General features: G+C 42.3%; 1 protein-coding gene across 1 annotated transcript in view; it reads left to right on the forward strand.

Annotated features, from left to right (window-relative positions):
- Positions 1-27,460, forward strand: part of smad4b (SMAD family member 4b) — a 125,491-nt gene that overhangs the window by 43,090 nt on the left and 54,941 nt on the right. The window contains exons 3-5 of the mRNA XM_068030595.1: positions 9,701-9,875; positions 15,310-15,339; positions 25,058-25,288. Coding sequence (XP_067886696.1) covers positions 9,701-9,875; positions 15,310-15,339; positions 25,058-25,288 — 436 coding nt within the window. The remainder of the gene's footprint in view (positions 1-9,700; positions 9,876-15,309; positions 15,340-25,057; positions 25,289-27,460) is intronic.

Consider the following 27,460-nt stretch of genomic DNA (forward strand, 5'->3'; position numbering starts at 1 on the left):
CAGCACTGACCCTGCGTGTCCTACCCAACCCAACTCGACTTGGACTTGGCTCGACCCAAGTCGAGCCCGAAAGCCAGGGCCTGAAGATGGGCCTGACCTGACCCGAACCTGACACATGTTGTCGGGTCCATGAACTGGTGTGGGAGAAATGGATTTCGATTCGTGGGACACTGGCACCAGTACTAGGAAAAGTTGGAATTGGACCATTGGGACGGCCTTCACCTGAACCCTGCTGGGACCAGTGTTATGGTGAGTCGTATAATTAGGGTGGTAGAGAGTGCTTTAAAGTAATAATTGGTGGTGGGGGGGAAGGGATCATGTCAGAGAAGATGTGGTAAATTAAACAAACAACACGGTAAGAGCGCAGAGTAGTGAATTGGGTTATGATAATCAGTGTGACAGGAAGGGACAGAGCGTACAAATTTAGGAGGACACCAACAGGTAAGCCCAGAGATTGCCAAAATGGTAAAATGAGAGTTAAAGGCTCTGTATCTGTATAGGGGAGGTAGTGGTGTAGTGGTATTGTCACTGGACTAGTAACCCAGAGACCTAGGGAAGTGCTCTGGGGACATGGGTTCGAATCCCACCATGGCAGAAGGTGAAATTTGAATTTAATTAATAACTCTGGAATTTAAAACAAGGTCGTCTAATGATGGCCATGAAACCATTGTTGATTGTCATAAAAAAAACATCTGGTTCACTAGTGTCATTTAGGGAAGGTAATCTGCTGTCCTTATCTGGTCTGGCCTACATGTGACACCAGACCCACAGCAAGGTAGTTGACTCTTAAATGCCCTCCGAAATGGCCCAGCAAGCCACTCAGTTGTGTTAAAAACTGCTAAAAAGTCAATAAGGAATGAAGCTGGATGGACCACCTGCCATTGACCTAGGCACCAGAAACGACAACGGCAAACCCAGCCCTGTCGACCCTGCAAAGTCCTCCATACGAACTTCTGGGGGCTTGTGCTAAAGTTGGGAGAGCTGTCCCACAGACTAGTCAAGCAGCAGCCTGACATAGTCATACTCACGGAATCATACCTTACAGACAATGTTCCAGCCACCGACATGGACAGACCCAACAGAGGTGGTGGCACAGTGGTATACAGTTGGGAGGGAGTTGCCTTGTGAGTCCTTAACATTGACTCCAGACCCCATGAAGTCTCATGGAATTAGGTCAAACATGGGCAAGGAAACTGTCTTCTGATTACCACCTACCGCCCTCCCCACTCCCCAAGCTGATGAATCAGTACTGTTCCATGTTGAACACTTGGAAGCATTGAGGGTGGCAAGGGTGCAGAATGTACTCTGGATGGGGGACTTCAATGTCCATCACCAAGAATGGTTCAACAGCACCACTACTGACCGAGTTGGCCGAGTCCTAAAGGACATAGCTACTAGACTGGGTATGTGGCAGGTGGTGAGGGAACCAACAAGAGGGAAAAACATACTTGACCACGTCCTTGCCAATCTACCTGTTGCAGATCCATCTGTCAATGACATTATTGGTAGGAGTGACTACCGCACAGACCTTGTGGAGACATAGTCCCGTCTTCACATTGAGGGTACCCTGCACCATGTGTGCAACTACCACTGTGCTAGATTTTGAACCGATCTGCCAATGCAAAACTGGGCATCCATGAGGTGCTGTGGGCCATCAGCAGCAGCAGAATTGTATTCAACCACAATCTGTAATTTCATGGCCCGGCATATCCCCCACTCTACCATTACCATCAAGTCAGGGGACCAACCCTGGCTCAATGAAGAGTGCAAGATGGCATGCCAGGAGCAGCACCAGGCATACCTAAAAATGAGATGTCAACCTGGTGAAGCTACAACCCAGGACTAGCGTGCCGAACAGCCTAAGCAGCATGTGATAGAGCGAAGCGATCTCACAACCAATGGATCAGATCAAAGCTCTGCAGTCCTGCCACATCCAGTCGTGAATGGTGGTGGATAGTTAAGCAACTAACAGGAGGAGGAGGCTCCACAAATATCTCCATTCTCAATGATGGAGGAGCCCAGCACATCAGTGCAAAAGATAAGACTGAAGCATTTGCAACAATCTTCAACCAGCAGTGCCGAGTGGATGATCCATCTTGGCCTCCTCCTAAAGTCCTCAGCATCACAGATACCAGTCTTCAGCCAATTCGATTCACTCCACGTGATATCAAGAAATGGCTGAAGGCACTGGATAGTGCCATGGTTATGGGCCCTGACACCATTCCAGCAATAGTAGTGAAGACCTGTGCTCCAGAACTTGTGGCACTCCTAGCCAAGCTGTTTCAGTACAGCTACAGCATGTGCATCTACCCGGCAATGTGGAAAATTGCCTAGGTATGTTCCTGTACACAAAAAGCAGGACACATCCAACCCAGCCAATTACTGCCCCATCAGTTTACTCTCAATTATCAGTAAAGGTATCATCAAGTGGCACTTACTCACCAATAACCTGCTCACTGGCCTCAGTTTGATTTCTGACAAGGCCACGCAGCTCCCCTGACCTCATTACAGCCTTGGTCCAAACATGGACAAAAGAGCAGAACTTCAGAGGTGAGATGAGAGTGACTGTCCTTGATATCAACGCAGCATTTGACCGAGTGTGACGTTAAGCAGCCAGAGTAAAACTGGAGTCAGTGGGAATCGGGGGAATACTCTCCACTGGTTGGGGTCATACCTAGCACAAAGGAAGATGGTTGTGGTTGTTGGAGATCAATCATCTCATTCCCAGGACATCACTGCAGGAGTTCCTCAGGGTAGTGTGCTAGACCCAACCATCTTCAGCTGCTTCATCAAAGACCTTCCTCCATCATAAGGTCGGAAGTCGGGATATTTGCTGATGATTGCACAATGGTCAGTGCCGTTTGCGACGACTCAGATACTGAAGTAGCCCGTATCCATATGCAGCAAGACCTGGACAACATTCAGACTTGGGCTGATCAGTGGCAAGTAACATTTGTGCCACACAAGTGGCAGGCATTGACCATCTCCAATAAGAGAGAATCCAACCATCTCCCCTGAACATTCAGTGGCATTACCATTGCTGAATCCCCCACTATCTACATACTGGGGGTTAACATTGACCAGAAACTGAACTAGACCAGCCATTTAAGTACTGTGGTTACAAGAGTAGGTCAGAGGCTGGGTATTCTACGCCGAGTAACTCAGCTCCTGTTTCCCCAAAGCCTGTGCACCGTCTACAAGGCACAAGTCAGGAGTGTGATGGACTACTCTCCACTTGTCTGGATGGGTGCAGCTCCAACAACACTCCGTGAGCTCGACACCATCCAGGACAAAGCAGCCTGCTTGATTGGCATCCCACTCACCACCTTCAACATTCACTTCCTCCACCACTGACACACAGTGGCCGAAGTGTCTTCCATGCACAAGATGCACTGCAGCAACTCACCAAGGCTCCTTTGACAGCACCTTCCAAACCCACGACCTCTATCAACTATAAGGACTTGCCTGAGGGCCAGAGCGGTAGGAGGCAGATCCGGAGTGGCACTTGTAAAAGAGAGTATGGGGCTCGAGGCCCTTACTTATCTGAGGACTGGAACGGTGGTGGTCTCTCTCTCTCTCTCTCTCTCTCTCTCTCTCTCTCTCTCTCTCTCTCTCTCTCTCTCTCTCTCTCTCTCTCTCTCTCTCTCTCTCTCGGCGCACGCTGAGGTTGAAAAGAGGGAAAAAAAAGACTTGGTGACATCACGGGAAATCTGTAAGCTGATTGGGTAAGTAACAGCTGTTAGTGCCTGTAAATAGCTTTAAAAAAAAAGGAAAGTTCTTTTTTTGAAAAAAAAACCTTATAAGTGATGAGGTTAGTACTGCGAAAGTGTTTTTTTTAATTAGTGTAATTTATTAAGGACTTTAGATTGTAGTGGGTAGTGTTTGGAATAGGTCCCTTACAGTCAGAAACGGGGGAAATTATAATGGGGAACAAAGAAATGGCAGAACAATTAAACACATACATTGGTTCTGTCTTCACAAAGGAGGACACAAATAACCTCCCAGACATGTTGGGGAACCAAGGGTCAAATGAGAGGGAGGAACTGAAGGAAATCAGTATTAGTTTTAAAAAATAAAGTGTGGGGAAATTAATGGGGTTAAAGGCTGACAAATCCCCAGGGCCTGATAATCTACATCCCAGAGTACTAAAAGAAGTGGCCCTTGAAATAGTAGATGCATTGGTGGTCATCTTCCAAAATTCTATAGAATCTGGAGCAGTTCCTACAAATTGGAAAATTTAAAAAAGGAGGGAGAGAAAAAACAGGGAATTACAGACCAGTTAGCTTTACATCAGTAGTGGGGAAAATGCTAGTCTGTTGTGTTAGTTAGTAATGGGATTGGGCAAAGTCAGTATGGGTTTACGAAAGGGAAATCATGCTTAACAAATCTACTGGAGTTTTTTGAGGATGTAACTAGTAGAATAAATAAGGGAGAACCAGTGGATATGGTGTATTTGGATTTTCAGAAGGCTTTTGATAAGGTCTCACATAAGAGATTAGTGTGCAGAGTTAAAGCACATTGGATTGGGGTAATATCCTGGCATGGATTGAGAATTGGTTGACAGACAGGGAACAGAGAGTAGGAATAAACGGGTCTTTTTCCGGGTGGCAGGCAGTGACTAGTGGGGTACCGCAGGGATCAGTGCTTGGGCCCCAGCTATTCACGATATATATTAATGACTTGGGTGAGGGAACTAAATGTAACATTTCCAAGTTTGCAGATGAGCCAAAGCTGGGGGGAATGCAGATACAGTATAACGTGGATAAATGTGAGGTCATCCACTTTGGTTGTAAAAACAGAAAGGCAGATTATTATCTGAATGGTGATAGATTGGGAAAGGGGGAGTGCAACAAGACCTGTGTCCTTGTACACCAGTCACTGAAAGCCAGCATTCAGGTGCAGCAAACAGTTAGGAAGGTGAATAGTATGTTGGCCTTCATTGCAAGAGGATTTGAGTACAGGAGCAAGGATGTCTTACTGCAGTTATACAGGGTCTTGGTGAGACCGCATCTGGAGTATTGTGTACAGTTTTGGTCTCCTTATTTGAGGAAGGATGTTCTTGCCATGGAGATGTGCAAAGAAGATTTACTAGGCTGATTCCTCGGATGGCAGTATTGACGTATGAGCAGAGATTGGGTCGACTAGGCCTATATTCAGTAGAGTTTAGAAGAATGAGAGGGGATCTCATAGAAACCTAAAAAAATTCTAGCAGGACGAGACAGGCTAGATGCAGGAAGGATGTTCCCGATGGCTGGGGAGTCCAGAATCAGGGGTCACTGTCTCAGGATAGGGGGTATGCCATTTAGAACCGAGATGAGAAATTTCTTCACTCAGAAGGTGGTGAACCTGTGGAATTCTCTACCGCAGAAAGTAGTGGAGGCCAAGTCATTAAATATATTCAAGAAGGAGATGGATATATTTCTTAATGCCAAAGGGATCAAGGGATATGGGGAGAAAGCGGGAACAGGGTACTGAATTAGACGATCAGCCATGATATTTCTTGAAGGGCCGAATGGCCTCCTATTTTCTATGTTTTAAGGACAAAAGCAGCAGATGCATGGGCAGACCATCATCTGCAAGTTCCCCTGCAAGCCGCACATCACCCTGACTTAGAACTATATCATGTTTGTTCACAGTCGCTGGGTTAAAATCCTGGAACTCTTTTCCTAACAGTCCCTGTGGTGTAGGTACACCCACAGTGCTGCAGCGGTTTAAGAAAGTGGCTCACCACCACCCTCTCTAGGGCAATTAGGGGTGGGCAATAAATGCTGGCTTAGTCAGTGACGCCCACATCCCGTGAAAGAATAAAAAAAATTGCTGCTTAACTGACATGTAGTCCTGGATGAGAAGTCATCTTTTCTAACTAATTAAGCCATTACCTTCGATCTCTGCCACCAAACCTGTTCCCTAGCCACTGACTCAATCCCTCTCCCTGGCAACAGCCTTCTCGAGGTCAATTGGGGATGGGCAATAAATGTTGTCCTGGCCAGCGACGCCCACATCCCTTGAAAAGTATTTTAAAAAACGCTGTACAATTCTGCCAAGAGTAGTGGCAAGTCAGAAGATTGGGTAGATTTTAAGAACCAGCAAAGGATGACCTTTTTAAAAAAAAAAAGGGAGGAAGTAGAGTATGAGAGAAAGCTAGCTAGAAATATTTTTTAAAAAACTAAGTTTCTAGAAACAAGTGACTAAAGCGAGTGTTGGTCCTTTAAAGAGTGAGACTGGAGAATTAATAATGGAAAACAAGGAAATGGTGGCAGCGTTGAACAGGTATTTTGTGTCTGCATTTGCTGTCGAAGACTTTAAAAAAGAAACTTACGAAAGATACTTGAAAATCAAGAGGCGAAAGGGAGTGGGGAGCTTTGAATAATCACCAGGGCAAAAGTACTGGGAAAACTATTAGACTTAAAGTTTCGCAAGTCCCCATTCCCCCCAGCTTGTATCCTCAGATCTTAAAAGATAGCTAACAGGAAACGGAGAGTAGGAGTAAATGGGTCATTTTCAGGTTGGCAAGCTGTAACTATTGAAGTGCCACAGGAATCAGTGCTGGGGCCTCAACTATTTACAATCTATATAAATGACTTGGATGAAGGGACCGAATGTATGGTAATCAAATTTGCTGATGACACCAAGAAAGTAAGATGTCAAGAGGAAGTAAAGGAGTCTACAAAGGGATATAGTTAGGTTGTGAGTGGGCAGAAATTTGGTAGACGTGGTATAATGTGGGAAAATGTGAACTTGTACACTGGTAGGAAAAATAGAAAAGCAATATACTATTTAAATGGAGAGAGATTGCAGAACCCGATGGTACAGAGGGATCTGGGTGCCCTGGTGCAGGAATCACAAAAGGTTAGTATGCAGGTACAGCAATTGATTAGGAAGGCAGATAGAATGTTGCCGTTTATTGCAAGGGGAGTGGAATATTAAAGTAGGGAAGTTTTGCTGCAGCTGTACAGGGCCTTGGTGAGACCAGATCTGGAATACTGTGTCCAGTTTTGGCCTCTTTATTTGAAAAAGGATATAATTACTTTAGAGGCAGTTCAGAGAAAGTTCACGCGGCTCATTCCTGGGATGAAGAACATATCTTATGAAGAAATGTTGAACAGGTTGGTCCTATAACCATTGGAGTTTAGAAGAATGAGAGGTGATCTTGTTGAAACATACAAGGTCCTGAGGCGACTTAATAGGGTGGGCATTGGGAAGATGTTTCCTCTTGTGGGGAGACGAGAACTAGGGGACACAGTTTAAGAATGAAGTCTCCCTTTTAAGACAGAGATGAGGAGAAATTTTTTTATCTGAGGATCGTTGGTCTGTGGAATTCTCTTCCACAGAAAACAGTGGAGGCTTCATAACTTTCATGTTTTTATGCTGAATGCCTCTTATTTGTAAAGCCCAGAATCCCATGTACCTTTTCAACCACTTTTTCAATCTGCCCTGCCATCTTCAATGATTTGTGCACATATGCCCCCAGGTCTTTCTGCTCCTGAACTCCCTTTAGACTCGTACCCTTTACTTTATATTCCCTCTCCTCATTCTTCCTGCCAAAATGAATCATTTTCCACATCTTTGCTTGAAATCATCTGACCATTCCACTGGCTTGTGTATGTCCTCCTGAAGTTTGTCACTATGCTTCTCTCAGTTCACTTCATTTCCAAGTTCTGTATCATCTACAAATTTAGAAATTTAAAATTTCTCCTATCTTTTCTCCTAACTCCCTTGAAACTAGGGTTCAACCTCAGAGCTCCTCTTTGCACCACGTCCAGAGCTTAAATTCTTGTGACTTAAGATACAGTCTGATCAGAGCACTGTATAGTTTTAGCAGAACATTCTTTAACGGTGTAGTGAATACATGTAGAGTACTTTGCAGTAATTGGACATGATAAGTATTTAGTCTACTGATATCCTTAGAGTGCTCGCAAAATCACCTGAAGTGTTCCATTTTTTTCATCCTGTGCAATGCTTTATACATAATCAGTATTGAATTTTATCCATCATTTGTCTACCTGCTTACATATTTTATCTAGCTCAGTTTTTTACTCATTCTCAAATTTTAATGTGACTTATCAGCTATTTAGGCTTTAATAGCTTACAGAATTTTGCTAAGTTTTTATTAGATGTTCAGGTATACCAGTTCATAAGGCTTTCTACAGTCCACTTGTGATGCCACTTCCTCAAAAAAGAGTCATGCAAATTGTTCAGGTACCATCTTCTTATGAAGAAATGTTTGGCTCCTGTTTATTAAGTAGCTATTGAAGTAGTCGTCAAGTCCTATTCTTTTATTTTATATAGCGCTGATGCAAGCCTAATTTGTCTGTCTGTCTCATCTTTTTGATAACTAATCTCGATAAACATCAGTACCTCTCTGGGAGGTTGTGGTGTAGTGGTGATGTCACTGGACTGGTAATCCAGAGACCAGGCTGATGCCCTGGGGTTATGGGTTCAAATCCCACCAAGGCAGCTGGTGGAATTTAAAATTCAAATAATAATAAAAATCTGCAGTTGAAAGCTAGTCTCAGTAATGGACCTATCATTAATTGTCGTTTTAAAAAAAAAACCTATCTGGCCCTTTCGGGAAGGAAATCTGCTGTCGTTACCTGGTCTGGCTCCGGACCAACAGCAATGTGGTTGACTCTTAACTGCCCTCTGAAATGGCCTCGCGAGTCACTCGGTTGTCAAGGGCAATTATGGATGGGCAACAAATACTGACCCTGCTAGCGATGCCCACATCCCATGAAAGAATAAAAAAAACTTTCTCCTGTGGCTTTCTTAGTACCTTGGGATGAATAGGATTTTAAAAAAACTTTGATCCCTTTTAGCCCAGGCCACCTCATTGTGGAAATTATTATTCCTACTTGATTTGAGTGACTCAGAAATGATGTATTCAAATCCCACCATGTAGATTTGTGAAATTAACTTAAATAAATCCGTGAATTGCCACAGAAAAATACACGCACAAAAACTGATGGATTGTTGTTAAGACCCAACTGATCCATTTATATGCATCAGCAAGAAAAAAAACTGCCACCTCCATCATATTTGGCCTTTGTGATTCCAGTCTCTCACTATGTACTTAATATTTCATCCTTTCTGAAGTGGACTAGCAAGCCACACCCCAGTTGTAAAAAAAAAAATTACAGTCTCTGGGGACAAATCTGAATCGGTAGAAAGGTGGCCTTGTCAGTAGCCTATATCCTGCAGATATTGAAGAAAAATCCTGCTTGTTTTATTTTTGCTTATACTGAATATGTTACCTGTCTCTTCCTTAGTGAAAGTAACAGGTGCATTAACTGCTTTATGCTTATCCTAAGTCTTGGACCCATTTACATCCTTAAGAATTCTCTTGCCTTCATGACTTTTTACGTTATATAATATTGGAACAATATCTTGCTGTTTTAAGTATACTTTCAGATTGCTGTTTGTTCTGCTGATTACCTTTTCAGTGTATTTCTGAAGGCGAATCAAGAATTGTCGATCCTGGGAAAGAATATATTAAAGCAGGAGACAATCGAGCCTTGGTGTCAAGTCCTGTAATTTTTTTCTTCAGCAATTGATTTATTTCTCTGCTTTATTTTTGGTGTTCTTTTCTGTAATGACAGCTTTGTCACTTTTTTAAATGAAACTTGAGTTTATATTCATGCAGATTTTGTAAAAAGTTGTGCATTTTATGATGTCCTTTCTAAAAAAAAAAATTCTTCCCCAGGTCGCTGGACGTAAAGGTTTTCCACATGTCATTTACGCTAGGCTCTGGAGATGGCCTGACCTTCACAAAAATGAACTCAAACATGTAAAATATTGTCAGTATGCATTTGACCTGAAATGCGACAGCGTCTGCGTGAATCCTTATCACTATGAGCGTGTGGTTTCACCTGGCATTGGTAAGGGTTCTTTTATTTTAACTGTTCTGTCCTTTTGTGATAACAGTACCTTTTAGGTGATATTTCATGTGATTGGTACTAATTTCTCATTTATGGTCACTTAACTCCAGTGGCACAATGATTTATTTTTACTGTTGAGAAGCCTTGGTGAAGACCTGAGTCTCATAGTGCAGGACACTGCCAACCTTGAACAAAATAGAGAAGATAAGGTGAATTGAAGAATAGTTAGGTAATGACAGTCTTGGGTTTTAAAACTTTGCAGACTGTAGTGGAGGAAGGAAAAAAATGAGGTAAGGAGTTTCACAATTTTGAAGCTCTGGAATAGAAATTAGAGTAGGACACAGCATTGAGCCTTAATTTCAACACTGAGAATATGTGGTCGAGGAGTGTTATGTAGAGGGTGGCATATTTGAAGAAAAGGAACACAGGAGCAGGAGTAGACCATTCAGCCCATTGAGCCTGCCCCGCCATTCAATATGATCATGGTTGATCATCCACTTCAATGCCTTTTTCCCACACTATCCTCGTATCCCCTTATGTCATTGGTATTTAGAAATCTATCAATCTCTGCTTTAAACATACTCAATGAGCTTCCACGGCCCTCTGGGGTAGAGAATTCCAAAAATTCACAACCCTCTGAGTAAAGAAATCACTCCTCATCTCTGTCCTAAGTGGCTTTCCCCTTATTTTGAAATTGTGTCCTCTGGTTCTCGACTCCCCAACCAGGGGAAACATCTTAGCTGCATCTACCCTGTCTATCCCTTTAAGTATTTTGTAGGTTTCAATGAGATCACCTCTCATTCTTCAAAACTCTAGAGAATACAGGCCCAGTTTCCCCAATCTCTCTTCATAGGACTGTCCTGCCACCCTGGGAACAAGTCTGGTGAACCTTCATTACACTCCCTTTATGGCAATAATATCCTCCTTAAGGTAAGGGGACCAAAATTGCACACCATACTCCAAGTGCGGTCTAACAAAGGTTCTATACAATTGAAGCAAGACTTCACTACTCCTGTACTCAAATCCGCTCACACCATTAGCCGCCTTAAATGCTTGCTGCACCTGCATGTTAGCTTTCAGTGACTTATTGACAAGGATATCAGGTCCCTTTGTACATCTAAACTTTCTAATCTCATACCATTTAAGAAATACTCTGCACATCTATTCCTCCTACCAAAGTGGATAACCTCACATTTTTTCACATTATATTCCATATGCCACATTCTTGCCCACTCACTAAGTCTGTCCATAACGGATAAGATAAATGAGACAAATGTTCAAAGGGGCAACTAGAACTATCAAAAAGGTTGATAGAAAGATGGGGGCGATTAGAAGTTACCGGTGAGAAGGATCACAGTTGAAGGAGGACGAAAGGAATGCTGTCTGCAATTTTGGTTGTGTAGAATTGGCATTTATTAAGTGAAACTTGGCAGGATAACCTGAATTAAATTCAGCAATGTTCCACTCCAGTTTGAAATTAAGTTTGCAGCTGCAGTGTCATGTTTTGGATTTTTTTCAGGATTTGTTGGTACTAATTTAATGTAGAGTTTGGGGTTGAGTTACTGACCGTTATGCGATACAGGTCAAATACTAGACATTTGTAGCATGAGGGCACAGACTGCTTATTGCTGAAAATGATTTTTGTTGTAAAATGGTGCCATGAAAGAAAAAGACACTTCTCTGTTGGAAGGCATGGGTAGACTTTTCTAGTTACCAAATTGTTCTTAAACGTATGTAGCAACTAGAAGACGGGAGCTTTTTTTTTCTCAAGAAAAATATCACTTCAAAGTTCATTGCCAAAAGCTGAAGGCTTTTGATTGCAGTCGGAGCACCTGAGTGAGACTATAACTGGAAATAACTTATTGATTCTGTTTATATTCATGCTGTGTATTTTACTAATTGTTAAATAAATCTAATATTTATAATATCTTTGATACATTGTGCATCACCATTGCATCATCCACTGCTTGCCAAAATAAGCTGCTAAGAAAAGGGGAAAAGATTGGCCCTGATTACGCCACGATAGGCATGTTTTAAAAAAAAAAATAGCATTTGAAGGCAGTAATCTCTTAGCTGATGTTTTGGCTGAAAAATAACAGTAATGCTGCAGGCAGCTTAATTCCATGTGATGAAATTATTAAAAAGACTACTAAAGACAGCAGCAAAATTACAAGCAAAACCTGTAAGGATTGATTTTGCTTAATGAAAGTATATTAATTTATTGCAAGCATTGAAGTAACTTGTATGTAACACTTATAATAACATAAGAAATAGGAGCAGGAGTCGGCCATTTGACCCTTCGAAAGTGTTCCGCCGTTAATAAGATCATGGCTGATCTATTGTGGCCTCAACTCCACTTTCCTGCCTACCCCCCTTTAACTCTTGACTCCCTTGTGTTGCTTATTTAATTTGTTTATGTGCAAGTATAACATTTTGTGAGACATTGTACAGTATATGAATCTTTTTAACAGTTCACAATAGGATTTGTTGGTGTTATATAGAAACATAGAAAATAGGAGCAGGAGTAGGCCATTCGGCCCTTCAAGCCTGTTCCACCATTCATTACGATCATGGCTGATCATCCAACTCAGTAACCTTTTCCTGCTTTCGCCCCATACCCTTTGATCCCTTTAGACCCAAGAGCTATATCTAACCCCTTGAAAACATACAATGTTTTGGCCTCAACTGCTTTCTGTGGTAGCGAATTCCACAGGCTCACCACACTCTGGGTGAAGAAATTTCTCCTCATCTCAGTCCTGAAAGGTTTACCCCGTATCCTTAGACTATGACCCCTGGTTCTGGACACCCCCACCATCGGGAACATCCTTCCTTTATCTACCCTGTCAAGTCCTGTTAGAATTTTATAGGTTTCTATGAGATCCCCCCCTCACTCTTCTAAGCTCCAGCGAATATAATCCTAACCGACTCAATCTCTCCTCATACGTCAGTCCCGCCATTCCAGGAATCAGTCTGGTAAACCTTCGCTGCACTCCCTCTATAGCAAGAACATCCTTCCTCAGATAAGGAGACCACAACTGCACACAATATTCCAGGTGTGGCCTCATCAAGGCCCTGTGTAATTGCAGCAAGACATCCCTGCTCCTATACTCCAATCCTCTCGCTATGAAGGCCAACATACCATTTGCCTTTTTTACCGCCTGTTGGACCTGCATGCTTACCTTCAGTGACTGGTGTACGAGAACGCCCAGGTCTCGTTGCATATTCCTCTCTCAGTTTATAGCCGTTCAGCTAATAATCTGCCCTCCTGTTTTTGCTACCAAAGTGAATAACCTCACATTTATCTACATTATACTGCATCTGCCATGCGTTCGACCACTCACTCAACTTGTCTAAATCACCCTGAAGCCCCTCTGCATCCTCCTCACAACTCGCCCTCCCACCCAGTTTTGTGTCATCAGCAAATTTGGAGATATCACATTTAGTTCCCTCATCCAAATCTTTAATATATATTGTGAATAGCTGGGGTCCTAGCACCGATCCCTGCGGTACCCCACTAGTCACTGAAAAAGACCCATTTATTCCTACTCTTTGTTTCCTGTCTGCCAACCAATTTTCTATCCATCGCGATACACTGCCCCCAATCCCATGCGCTTTAATTTTACACGTTAATCTCTTAAGTGGGACTTTGTCGAAAACCTTCTGAAAGTCCAAATAAACCACATCCACTGGCTCTCCCTCATCAACTCTACTAGTTACATCCTCGAAGAATTCTAGTAGATTTGTCAAGCATGATTTCCCTTTCGTAAATCCATGCTGACTCTACCCGATTCTGCCACTGTTCTCCAAGTGCTCTGCTATACAATCTTTGATAATGGATTCTAGAATTTTCCCCACTACTGACGTCAGGTTGACTGGTCTATAATTCCCTGCTTTCTCTCTACCTACCTTTTTAAATAGTGAGGTTACATTAGCTACCCTCCAATCTGTAGGAACTGTTCCAGAGTCTATAGAATCTTGGAAGATGGCCATCAACGCATCCACTATTTCTAGGGCCACTTCCTTAAGTACTCTGGGATGCATACCATCAGGCCCTGGGGATTTATCGGCCTTCAATCCCATCAATTTCCACAGTGGCGCAGTGGTTAGTACCGCAGCCTCACAGCTCCAGCGACCAGGGTTCGATTCTGGGTACTGCCTGTGCGGAGTTTGCAAGTTCTCCCTGTGACCGCGTAGGTTTTCGCTGGGTGCTCTGGTTTCCTCCCACAGCCAAAGACTTGCAGGTTGATAGGTAAATTGGGCATTATAAATTGCCCCTAGTGTAGGTAGGTAGTAGGAGAATGGTGGGGATGTGGTAGGGAAAACGGGATTAATGCAGGATTAGTATAAATGGGTGGTTGATGGTCGGCACAGAATAATGACCACAGTAATTGTAGTTTGTAGCTTCGTACCTTCAAGTGGCAGCAGAGATATATTAACAGCATTATAATGTTTTCAGATCTCTAAGTAGACAGTAGCAAAATGTTAATTGTATTCATGTTCAGTATTGAAATCTGGATTGTAGGGTAATTAAGTTGTAGGTGAATAGATCTATCATAACCTGATGAGCCAAAGCACAATTAAGTAATGCTAGTTAGGCCACAGCTGGAGTACTGTGTACAGTTCTGGGCACCACCCTATAGGAAGGATGTGATTGCACTGGAGAGGGTGCAATGGAGATTCACTAGGATGTTGCCTGGGCTGGAGCATTTCAGCTATGAAGAGAGACTGAAAAGGCTAGGGTTGTTTTCCTAGAGCAGAGAAGACTGAGGGGTGATATGGTTGAGGTACACAAAATTATGAGGGGCATTGATAGGTTAGATAGGAAGAAACTGTTTTCCTTAGAGGAGGGGTCAATAACTAGGGGGCATAGATTTAAGGTAAGGTGCAGGAGATTTAGAGTGGATTTGAGGGGAAAAAAATTTCACCCAGAGGGTGGTTGGAATCTGGAACGCACTGCCTGAAGAGGTGGTAGAGGCAGGAACCCTCACAACATTTAAGAAGTATTTAGATGAGCACTTGAAACGCCATAGCATACAAGGCTATGGGCCAAGTGCTGGAAAATGGGATTAGAATAGTTAGGTGCTTGATGGCCGGCACAGACACGATGGGCCAAAGGGCCTGTTTCTGTGCTGTATAACTCTATGACTCTTATGACTCTAATTGTGCGCTGTTTGTTATGGTATCACTGATCTTGACTTCATCCTGGGTACCTGTCTCTGCAGTTTGCCATGGACCTTAAGGGGTGAGTGCATTTCAGTGCATTATTGGTTTCAAACATTGTTGTAGAATTGAATAAAGTTTGGTTTATTTTTGGTTTGGTTTTACTTGTCCCTGGAAAAATGTAATTGCTGAGGCACTAAAACTTCAAAAGTTAGGTATTGCAATATTTGAATAAACTAAAACACATGCTAATATTTGACTTTTTTAAACGCAGATCTGTCAGGATTGACACTGCAAAGTTCAGGTAAGAAGCTCATTACCAATTTGCTTATTGGTTAATATGGCTGTGTTGGTTATTAATAGAATTTGCTGCTTCCTCTAGGATTTGGTGACGTTTTTCTTTCTTTTTGATTGCATGAGTTCTTGTAGAGTTTAGATTGTCGGATGTTCAATGTAAATCTGTTTTGACTAGAGAGTAATGACATGTTTGTGTACAGAATATTGGAGTCTTTATCGTGTACTGCTGGGTTTATTTTGCAAGTGTGAGAGTTTTAAAAAGATGTCTTAGTGACACATTCTTTCTAATAATGTGCTGTATTTGGTGTTAATGTGTATAAATTTAAAATGTGATAAATTTATTCAGTTAAATAATTCATATACGTTGAATTGAGCTTTCATTGTGAAGTGTGTTTTGTGTACCTGTGGAAATTTCAAGTGAAAAATCAGAATGTACATCATGCATCCCTGGAAGCTGTTGGGATAACCTCAGTTGATCCTCTTAACCAAGGAGAGCTCATTAAAGAATTATTCTCCCCTACCCCCTCCCCCCTCCCCCACAACGCCCACATACAAACAAATATCTTGAAGCACTTTACAGAGGAATGAAGTGACTACCAGTTGGGAAATCAGGAATTTAGTTGCAGAGAATAAAAAGCATGATGAAAGAGATATATTTGAATCAGGTTTATGAAGCTGGGAGAGAGATAGCAAGGCAAAGTAATGTTAAGATAGAGTTCTCAAAGTCTGTGTAATGGTTGAACAATCAACTTAACTAGTGGAACAGACTGGGGATGCGGGCGTCATTGGCTAGGCCAGCATTAATTGCCCTTGAGAAGGTGGTGGTGAGCTTCCTTGAACCGCTACAGTCCTTGGAGTGTAGGTATACCAACAGTGCTATTCAGAAAGGGGTTCCAGGATTTTGACCCACAGGAAGAACAGTAGAAATAAAAACAAAAAGTGATGGAAAATACTGAGCAGGTCTGGCAGCATCTGTGGAGAGAAAAGCAAAGTTAACGTTGCAGTTCTGATGAAAGGTCACTGACCTGACATGTTATCTTTGCTTCTCCCTTTGCTGGGGTTACCAGGTGGCATCTTGAGTTGACAAAATAGACAAGGAATTCGTTGTAGGTCTTTGCCAGTGCTACTTTAGAGCTTCAAGATGGGTCAGTTGAGGTTGCCTCAGGGTGTCTCCCTCTATGACTCTTCAGTGAGGAAACGCATGATCTCTGCTGAGCAGCTTCATGCAGTGGCATGAGTGAGATCAGTAACTGCAGAGGATACAAAGAAAAAATACTGTAGATGTTGGAAATCAGGCAACATCTGTGGAGAGAGAAACAGTAATGTTTCAGGTCAATGATTTTAGTCAGAAACTGGAACGCATTATAGATATGAATATGGATCCCAATAGTGCTGCTTTGCGTTTTCATGAAGTAAGTCCTTTAAGTTTTAAAAAATCAATATCTGATGTTTTCAGAAACCATATATATATATCATTTTCAGATCTTTTCAAAAAATTAGAAGGGAAGGCTTTGCTAAGTCGTGCTTCTCTGACTGAAAGTTCATCAGTAATGCATCATTCTAACTTCATATTGTGGGTAGGCAGTCCACTGTAATGTCTACAGCCATCTTTAGAGGCACACCTACGTCGCCATAGAAATTCTCACCAACACCTTTTCTTTGGGACCAGTGGAAACTTGGAGTGAGAATGGGTTACGTGGTGGGCCAATTTAAAAAAAAAAGTCAAAAATATAAAGACTGAAACATAATCAATCCTAGAGAAATTGATTACTTTATGACGGTGGCCCTGTTGTCACTCTTCCGGCAGTGGAGCAGGAACCTAGGAATTTCAAACTTCCAATGCAATTTGCACCAAAACTACTCGGAAATGTGCAAGGGCACACTGGAGCAGTGTTGCTTCTGCTTTGAATTTAACTAGATCTAGCAGCACCTATCTGCTTGTATGCATATGAACATCCCTGAGCCTAGTGAATTTTCTGGCCTTAGGACTATTTAAATATGGGAGGCAGACTCCTCAACTTCCACCGATTTGTGTCCCACCAGATTTAGGAGTTGGACATTGGACGCCTGCTGCAGTGTGTCGATACAGGTACCTTACCTGTTGAAAAATGGAAGTTTTTGTCTTCAGCCTTTGAATTCACTATTCTGTCAGCAATTGCATAGGCTGTGACATTATTTAGTAAGGAGGGTGGGCCTTTTATTACCTGGCGTCCAGTGTTGCTCTAATGCAGCATTACAAAGATTTAAATGGCACACAATTATGTTGAAGGGCGCATTTCCTTTGTTTGTGTTGTGTTTCCACATGCCTGACATTGATAGGTGTATTCTATGGTATCAGACCCATGCAGCAGAGCAAGGTGGGGGTGTGGTGGAGCAATTATTTTGCCCCAGATTGGCCCAAATGTTGGAAGGTATGGGCAAGTAATCTCATGTTCAATGTGTAAAGTGAATAGCACTGATTTTGATGATGTATTTAAGGTCTGCCAGCACTGAACTGTGCTTGGGCTGGTGTTCTAGCGAGCCGCATAACTAGGGAAGTAGAGAGGGTTTGAAACTAAATGGTGGGAGCAAGGGATCAAATTTGGGAAGATGTGGGAAATCAAAGAGCAGAGACAAGACAAGAGAGAAAGGTGTTAATATGGGAAATGATAAATAGACTGTGACAGGAAAGGATAGAGAATACAAATCTAGGAGTAAATCAGTAGTCAAGGCTAGATGCTACAAAAGTAATAAAAGGACAAAACTAAATGCTGTATATCTGAATGCACTTAGCATTTGAAACAAAACAGATGAACGTGCAGATAGAAATGATGGCCATTACAGAGCCATGGCTTTAGGATGACAGAGATTGGGGACCTGAATATTGAAGTGGACATGACATTTAGGAAGGACAGGAAGCTTGGAAAAGGTGGAGGGGTGGCTCTGTTAATTAATGCTGCTATTGACACAATAGTGAGGGATGACCTAAGTGCAGGAAACCAAGATGTAGAAGCGATTTGGGTAGAGATAAGAAATGATAAAGGCAAGACATCACTGGTGGGAGTGGTGTACAGGTTCCCTAACAGTAACCACACAGCAGGACAGAATATAAAGTAAGAAATAATGGGAGCTTGGAAGAAATGTATGGCAATAATCGTGGGGGGTTTTAATCTACATATTCTTTCTTTTGGGCCTCCTTATCTCGAGAGACAATGGATACGCGCCTGGAGGTGGTCAGTGATTTTGGAGTGACCTCTCCATGGCGCATGCCTGGGCAAATTTATGGAGGTTGAGAGTTGCCCAGTCGTCAAAACCCCCCTCTCGGCCTTTCTGGTGGGGTCCAAAGGAGTGCAGGACACGACGTTTGGCACCAGTATGGCTGCAGGAACTGCCGGAAACATGCCAAAGGTGACACATGACCGCCTACGGGGTTCCGCTCCGGATTTTCTGTTAGGGTTTACTCCCTTAGCCTTGGTCTCTCCCGAGACGCCCACAAGGCAGTGGGGTTGTTGGGGCCCCTACACAGGTGTAGGATGGTGCCGGTGGGAGGAGGGGATGCAAGGGGGAGGGGTAGAGGGAGGGGGTGGGGGGGGGGGAGTGCAGGGGAAGGGATCTACTTATATTGTAAAAATTAAGTGAACAAGTTTAGTAGGTACACTTTCGTACTTAGAATAGTTTGGATCCAGGATTGTACGTAGGTAGAAGAAAACTTTCTTTTAATAATTATCAAAATGAGACAATTCTGGAACTGTATTATGTAAATAGGGTGTTTTTAGTTTACGAGATGTCAAAGGCAGACTACACAATATAGACTGCAAAAATCAGATGAGCAAAGGTAGCCTAGATGAGGAGTTGATAGAATGCTTTCGGGGTAGTCTCTTAGAACAGCATGTTCTGGAGCCAATTAGAGAGCAGGCTGTACTCGACCTGGTATTGTGCAACGTGATAGGATTAATTGATAACCTCAGTGAAGGTGCCCTAGGTAGCTGCGATCATAATGTGATTGAAGTTTTCATTCAGTTTGAGGGAGAGAAGAATGGGTCCAAGACTAGTATTTTAAACTTAAATAAGGGCAATTAGGAGGGCATGAAAGCAGAGCTAGCTAAAGTGAACTGGCAAATTGGTTAAGGGATAGACAAATAGAGATTCAGTGGCAGACATTTAAGGGGATTTTTCAGAATACACAGTAGATACATTCCAGCGAGAAAGAAAAAATCCAAGGGGAGGATCCACTATCAGTGGTTAACAAAAAAAATTAAAGGTAGTATCAAACTTAAAAAGAAAAGCATATAATTGCGCAAAGTTGGGTGGCAGGTCAGATGATGGGACAGAATACAGAGAACTGCAAAGAATGACTAAGATTGATGAGGGGAAATTTAGAGTACAAGAGAAAGCTAGCTCGAAATATAAAAACATATTAAGAGTTTCTATAGATACTTAAAAAAGAAAAGAGTTAAAGTGAGCGTTGGTCCTATAGAAAGTGAGTCTGGGGAATTACTGAGGGAAAATAAGGAGATGACAGATGAAATGAACAGGTATTTTGCATTGGTCTTCACTACAGAGAATGCAAGTAACATCCCAGAAATAGCTGTAAATTTGGAAATGGAAGGGAGAGGAACTCAAGAAAATTACAATCGCCAGGGAAGTGGTACTGAGCAAATTGTTGGAACTGCGGGCTGACAAGTCCCCGGGTCCTGATGGACTTCATCCTAGGGTCCTGGAAGAAGCAGCTAGTGAGATGGTTGGTGCGCTGGTTTCAATTTTCCCTAGATTCAGGGAAGGTTCCATTAGATTGGAAATTAACAAATGTAACTCCTTTATTCAAAAAGGGAGGGAGACAGAAAGCAGGAAACTACAGGCCAGTTATCTTAACATCACTTCGAGAAAATGTCGGCTATTGTTAAAGACGCAGGGCACTTAGAAAGGTTCAAGGTAATCGGACAGAGTCAGTATGGTTTTATGAAAGGGAAATCATGTTTAACCAATTAATTGTTGAGTTCTTTGAAGAAGTGACGTGCTGTGGATAAAGGGGAACCGATGGATATGATGTACTTAGATTTCCAGAAGGCATTTGATAAGGTGACACATCAAAGGTTATTGCGGAAAATAAAAACTCATGGTGTAGGGGCTAACATATTGGCTTGGATAGAAGATTGGCTAACAGGGAATAGTAGGCATAAATGGACCATTTTCTGGTTAGCAAGATGTAACGAGTGGTGATCCACAGGGAACAGTGCTAGGGCCTCAACTTTTTACAATTTATATAAATGACTTGGATGAAGGATATGGTTGCTAAATTTGCTGATGACACAAAGATAGGTAGGAAATTAAGTTGTGAAGAGGACATGAGGCTACAAAGGAACCGATAGGTAAGTGAGTGGGCAAAGATCTGGCAAATGGAGTATAATATGGGAAAATGTGAAATTGTCCATTTTGGCAGGAAGAATGTAAAAACATATTATCTGAACGGTGAGAGATTGCAGAGCTCTGAGATGCAGAGGGATCTGGGTGTCCTAGTGCATGAATTGCAAAAGGTTAGTATGCAGGTACAGCAAGTAATTAGGAAAGCTCAAAGAATGTTGTCATTTATTGCGAGGGGAATTGAATACAAAAGTAGGGAGGTTATGCACAGTGTTGGTGAGACCATATCTGGAGTACTATGCACAATATTGGTCGTCTTATTAAAGGAAGGATGTAAATGCATTGGAAACAATTCAGAGAAGGTTTACTAGACTAATTTCTCGAATGGGCGGTTTGTCTTAAGAGGAAAGTTTGGACAAGCTAGGTTTGTATCCGCTGGTGTTTACAAGAGTAAGAGGTGACTTGATTGAAACATATAAGATCTGAGGAGTCTTGACAAGGTGGATGTGGAAAGGATGTTTCCCCTTGAAGAATCTAGAACTAGGGTTCACTATTTAAAAATAAGGGATCACCCATTTAAGACAGAGATGAGGAGAAATTATTTCTCTCAGGCTCGTGAGTCTTTGGAACTCTATTCCTCAAAAGGCAGTGGAAGCAGAGTCTTTAAATATTTTTAAGGTGTCGGTTGATAGATTCTTGATAAGCAAAGGGGTGAAAAATTTTCGGGTTAGGCAGGAATGTCGAGTCGAGGTTACGGTCAGATCAGCCATGATCTTATTGAATGGCGGAGTGTGCTTGAGGAGCCAAGCGGCCAACTCCTAGTACCATAGAAATATTACGGCACAGAAGGAGGCCGTTGAGCCCATCGTGTCCGTGCCGGCCAAAAAAAGTAGCCGCCGAATCTCATCCCCCTTTCTAGCACCTGGTCCATACCCTCACAGGTGACAGCACTTCAGGCGCATGTCCAGGTACCTTTTAAATGAGTTGAGGGTTTCTGCCTCCACCAACATTCATGGCATTGAATTCCAGACACCCACCACCCTCAATGCAAATGTTTTTCCTCAGGTCCCCTCTAATCCTTCTACCAATCACCTTAAATCTGTGTCCCTTGGTAATTGACCTCTCCGCTAAGGGAAACAGGTCATTCCTATCTACTCTATCCGGGCCCCTCATAATTTTGTACACTTCAATTAAATCACCCTTCAGCCTCCTCTGTTCTAAGGAAAACAACCCCAGCCTATCCAATTTTTCCTCATAGCTGCAGCTTTCAAGCCCTGGCAACATTCTTGTAAATCTCCTCTGTACTTTCTCCAGAGCAATTATGTCTTCCCTTTATGTGGTGACCAGCATTGTGCACAATACTCCAGCTGTGGCCTAACCAGCCTTTTATACAGTTCCAGCATTACATCGCTGCTTTTGTATTCTATACCTCGGCCAATAAAGGAAAGCATTCCATATGGCTTCTTCACTCTATCTACCTGTTCTGCCACCTTCAGGGACCTGTGGACATGCGCTCCAAGGTCACACTACTTCTGCCCCTACCATTTATTGTATCGTCACTCTCTTTGTTTGTCCTCCCCAAGTGCATTACCTCACACTTCTCCAGATTGAATTCCATTTGCCAATTTTCCACCCACTCAACCAAACTATTGATATCATTCTGGAGTCTACAGCTATCCTCTTCACGATCAACTGCACGACCAATTTTTGTGTCATCAACAAATTTTCCAATCATGTCTCCCACATTTAAGTCCAAATCATTAATATATACCACAAACAGCAAGAGACCCAACACTGAGCCCTATGGAACGCCACGGAAACTGCTTTCCGTTCGCAAAAAACATCCGTCGACGACTACTACCCTTTGTTTCTTCTCACTGAGCCAATTTTGGATCCAACGTGCCACATTCCCCTGTATCCCATGGGCTTTCATTTTACTGACCAGTCAGCCATGCGGGACCTTGTCAAATGCCTTACTAAAATCCATATAGACCACATCCACTGCACTACCCTCATCAATCCTCGTCACTTCCTCAAAAAATTCAATTAAGCTAGTAAGACATGACCTTCCCTTAATAAATCTATGCTGACTATCCCTGATTAATCCGTGCCTTTCTAAGTGGCAGTTTTTCCTGTCCCTCAGAATTGATTGTAATAATTTACCCACCACCGAGGTCAGACAGACCAGCCTATAATTATTTGGTCTATCCCTCGCACCCTTTTTAAACAATGGTATAACGTTCGCAGACATCCAATACTCAGACACCCTGTCCGTATCCAGTGATGATTTGAAGATGATCCTCAGCACATCCACTATTTCCTCCCTGGCTTTCTTCAACTACCTGGGATGCAATCCATGCATCTGGCCCTGGTGATTTTATCCACTTTCAAGGATGTCAGACCCTCTAGTACTTTCCCTCTCATTATGCTTATCGTATCCAATGTTTCACACTCCTCTTAAACTACAATGTCTGCATCATCCCTCTCCTTTGTGAAGACAGAGACAAAAAACTCATTAAGAACCCTGCCCACATCTTCTGCATCCAGGCATAAGTTCCCTTCTACATCTCTGATAGGCCCTACCCTTTCCTTAGTTATCCTCTTGCTCTTAATACACTGATAAAACATCTTTGGGTTTTCCTTGATTTTACCTGCCAATAATTTTTCATGACCTCTCTTTGCTTTTCTAATTTCCTTTTTTACTTCACCCCTTCACTTTCTTTACTCCTCTAGGCTTTCAATTATAGCAATGATATCGTGTTGTCATGTGCCTATCTGTGCCCTCAGCTCATCGGCTTTATTTACTTAAAATTTATTTACTCATTGTATTTAAATAAGTACCCTTTAACACAGCAAAATTCCTGTGCTGCACACTTTTTAACTTCTGCTTCTTCTGTCTTTCAGAGTCACTCGCTAATTTTCTTCCTTCCGTTCCCTGCCCTCAAATTGTCCTATCTGAGACTGCGCTCAGGTTCCCATCCCCCTGCCAAACTAGTTTAAACCATCCCCAACAGCACTAGCAAGCCTTCCTATAAGGATATTTGTCCCAGTCCTCCAGGTGTAGAACGTCTGGCTTGTACAGGCCCCACCTTCCCCAGAACCGGTCCCAATGCCCTGAAATCTGAAACTCTCCCTCCTGCGCCATTTCTCCAGCCATGCATTCATCTAGTGTATTCTCCTATTTCTATACTCACTAGCACTTTGCCTTGAGTAATCCGAAGATTACTACCTTTTGAAGTCCTGCTTGCTAATCTCTTTCCTAACCCCCTAAACTCAGCCTGCAGGACCTAATCCCTCTTTCTTCCTATATCGTTGGTACCAATGTGGGCCACAGCATCTGGCTGTGCATCCTCACCCTCCAGAATGCTCTGTAGCTGCTCGGTGATATCCATGACCCTTGCACCAGGGAGGCAACATACCATCCTTGAATCACTTCTGTGACCACAGAAGCACTTGTCTGTTCCTCTAACTATAGAATCCCCTACAACTATTGCTCTCTTGTCCTTTCTCCCTGCCTGCCTGCACAGCTGAGCCACCCATGGTGCTGTGATCATGTCTATCACTGCTCTCTCCAGAGGAACCCTCTCTCCCATGGGTACTCAGAACTGAATACCGTTTAGAAAGTGGGATGCTGTCGGGGGTTTCCTGCACTACCTACCTTGACCACCTTGTCTGTCTGTCTGGCAGCCACCCAGTCCCTCTCTCCCTGTGCTCTCTTAAGCTCTGGGTTGACTACCTCCTGAAAAGTGCTATCCACGTAGTTCTGTGCCTCGCGGATGCGCCACAGTGACTCCAGCCGCCGCTCCTAATTCGTATGTTTGTAGCACTTACAGAACTGTCTCCCAGACCAAACTTTCACTTTCAAGGTGGAATCGAGAATATAGTTATAACGTAATTGCAGTCTTCAGTAAATTGTTTTCAGCAAGTGTTTGTGATCTGGTGCTGCATTATTTTGTTACATTTGCAAAAGGATGTTACCACTTAAACATCCTAACATTTTATTCAGTTGAATTCCCTAAAAAGCTAAAGTGAATTGCTAAAGTTTATTAGTGTATTGGTATATTGTAACACGATGGTGGAATGTGGGGTGGTGCTATGACTGTCCACGTATTGCATTTTGTAGGCACAAGGCAGATATTCATGGCAAGTGGAAGCACTTCACTGCATGAAGATTAGCCATGCTTTTTATGCAGTTCCTTGTGTCTGATTAGGATGATTTGGGGGGGATTCCTGGAAGTAGGTTTACACACCTGCCTGTTCACTCAGCTGCTAGATTAGTGAATGGTGGATGGCATGAAAGACCTTTTTAAAAGACAAAATAGCTGAATATGAGTAATCTCTTTGCTTTCATAAATGCTTATTGGCATCTTTCCTTTCCAAATTAGTTCCAGCTCCTTCAAACCTTTTAGTTAAAGATGAATTTGTGAACGAATATGTGCAAGTTGAAGGACAGCAATCTCTGTTGAACACTGAAGGACATTCTTTGCAGACAATCCAGCATCCACCTAGCTCCAGGCAACCAACTGAAACCTACAGTGGACCAGCCTTGTTAACACCAGCTGAGTCTAGTACTCCCAGCACCACCAATTTCCCCAGCATTCCTGTTGCCACCACAAGTAAGTGGAATTATGGTTGTTAATGTAAATAAGGCTTGCATATGTATTGTAGAAAAGTGAAATATTGATTAATTTTCACGAAATACAGAATTTTCAGTATCTTGCATGGAGGGACGATTGTCTTTGTAAATTTTCAGTCATACTTTACAGCTCTGTGTTGTACTTGAAATTTCAGTGCTAAGAAACTTGTGCAGAACATGTTTAAACAGTGATTTATCTTTGGAACTCTGCTGTTGAGACAATTTTGATTTCTGGTAAATTCCACCCAATACCACTGGCTGCCGTGATCCAATAGGTTTTGCTCACTTGTGGGAATAAAATAGATCAGATTTATTCTGTTGCTTTTAACTATTCTGATTTTGGGTATTGGAACAAAAACTATATTCTAACCAATTGGTACCAGAATTTTAGTTTGGCTCAGTTTTGTACAAAAATAATAAAAAGAATAATTAGTTTAAAATATGCAAATTGGCTGCAGGATTCTAATTAAGTCAGCAGTCAAGTTCTAGAAAAAAAATAAACTATGCCATGCAATATTAAATATTTGCTCAGTAGTTTATAAATCAGTAAAAGTCGCATTTCTATGTTGGCATATGCATTGGGGCTTTAGAATCTGTTATGTCCGCTGAAAAAGTAGGTGGGACCGAAGTTTAACATCTTCACTAAAAGACAATGGAGCCTGATACCACAACCTTCTGAGTTGAGTCAAGACTGCTGTCTCAGATCAAATTTAGATCACTTTGACTTGTATGACTCAGCTCTTGATACGTCAACTTTGCCCCTGTCTCAGCTCATCTGCTGCTGAAGCCCTCATTCATGCCTTTGTTACCTCTAGACATGATGGTTCCAATGCATTCCTGGCAGGTCTACCATATTCTACCCGCAAACTTAAGGTCTTCCAAAACTCTGCTTGTGTCATAACTTGCACTAAGTCCCATTCCCCATTACCCCTGTGCTCGCTGACCTACATTGGCTCCTGGTCAAGCAACATTTTGATTTTCAAATTCTCATCCTTGTTTTCAAATCCCTCCATGACCTCAGCTCTCTCTATCTCTGTAATCTCCTCCAGCCCCACAACCCTCAGAGATAATCTGCACTTCTCTAATTCTGACCTCTTGTGCATTCCTCATTTTAATTGCTCCACCATTGGTGGTCTTGCCTTCAGTTACCTAGGCCCCAAGCTCTTCAATACCCTCCCTACACCTCTCTACCTCACTTTCCTCCTTTAAGACACACCTTAAAGCTATCTCTTTGACCAAGCTTTTGGTCATCTGACCTAATCTCTCTTTATGTGGTTTGATGTCATACTTTATAATGCTCCTGTGAAGCGCCTTGCGACGTTTTATTACTTCAAAGGTGCTCTATAAATAAGTTGTTGACAAACTAGTTCAGCTGTTGTGAGACCTAATGAGCTGTTTAATCTTATTGTGCTAAATTCATTTGTATGGAAAATATTTTTTAAAAGTGTTTTTTTTTCATGATCCATGTTATATCTTTTTTTAATATGGATTTAGTATACACTTGTATTTTTTAAAGACTTAGAATAACATATGGACTAATGGAGCAAAAAAAAATTAAAAAAAAAATCCTGGAAATCTGGGGAAAAAATTGGAACATTTCAGAAGGTTAGTCAGCGTCTTGTGGAGAGAGCCAACAAACAAACTCTTTGTCAGGACTGGGGTGGGGGAAGAGTTAACTTTACTTAACCACTGTGGCATAAAACTAATGATGTGGGTTGTGCTGCCATTATGGGAACCACCCAATTTTCTTTGCTGTTGAAATAGGAAGATTTGTATAACGGTTGCCCAATTCGCAATGCCGATAAGTTGAAATTTACTCCCAATGCATTATCATGCTAACTCCATCTATGTTAACTGTTGTGATTTTAAAGATTCCTATTCATATTACATAAGAGCATTTTCTGATTTTGGTCGAATGGGACTGTTAGTGAATTTTTTTTGAGAGAAGCAGTTTTTGCTTTGCCTCAACTTTGTCTCCTTCCTTTCTTGTATGGTTGTGATCAGTGATACTTGGATCATTTCACGAAAAATGGGCAAATAGTCAGCAACCTGAGAACTGTCTCCAGGAGTATCATAAATGTAACTAAGTGACAAGCATGGATGTGGTGAACAAATACCATGGAAATATATCCTCTCGGTTATCAGTTTAATA

Source organism: Heterodontus francisci, chromosome 1, assembly GCF_036365525.1.
Source record: "Heterodontus francisci isolate sHetFra1 chromosome 1, sHetFra1.hap1, whole genome shotgun sequence".
NCBI lineage: Eukaryota > Metazoa > Chordata > Chondrichthyes > Heterodontiformes > Heterodontidae > Heterodontus > Heterodontus francisci.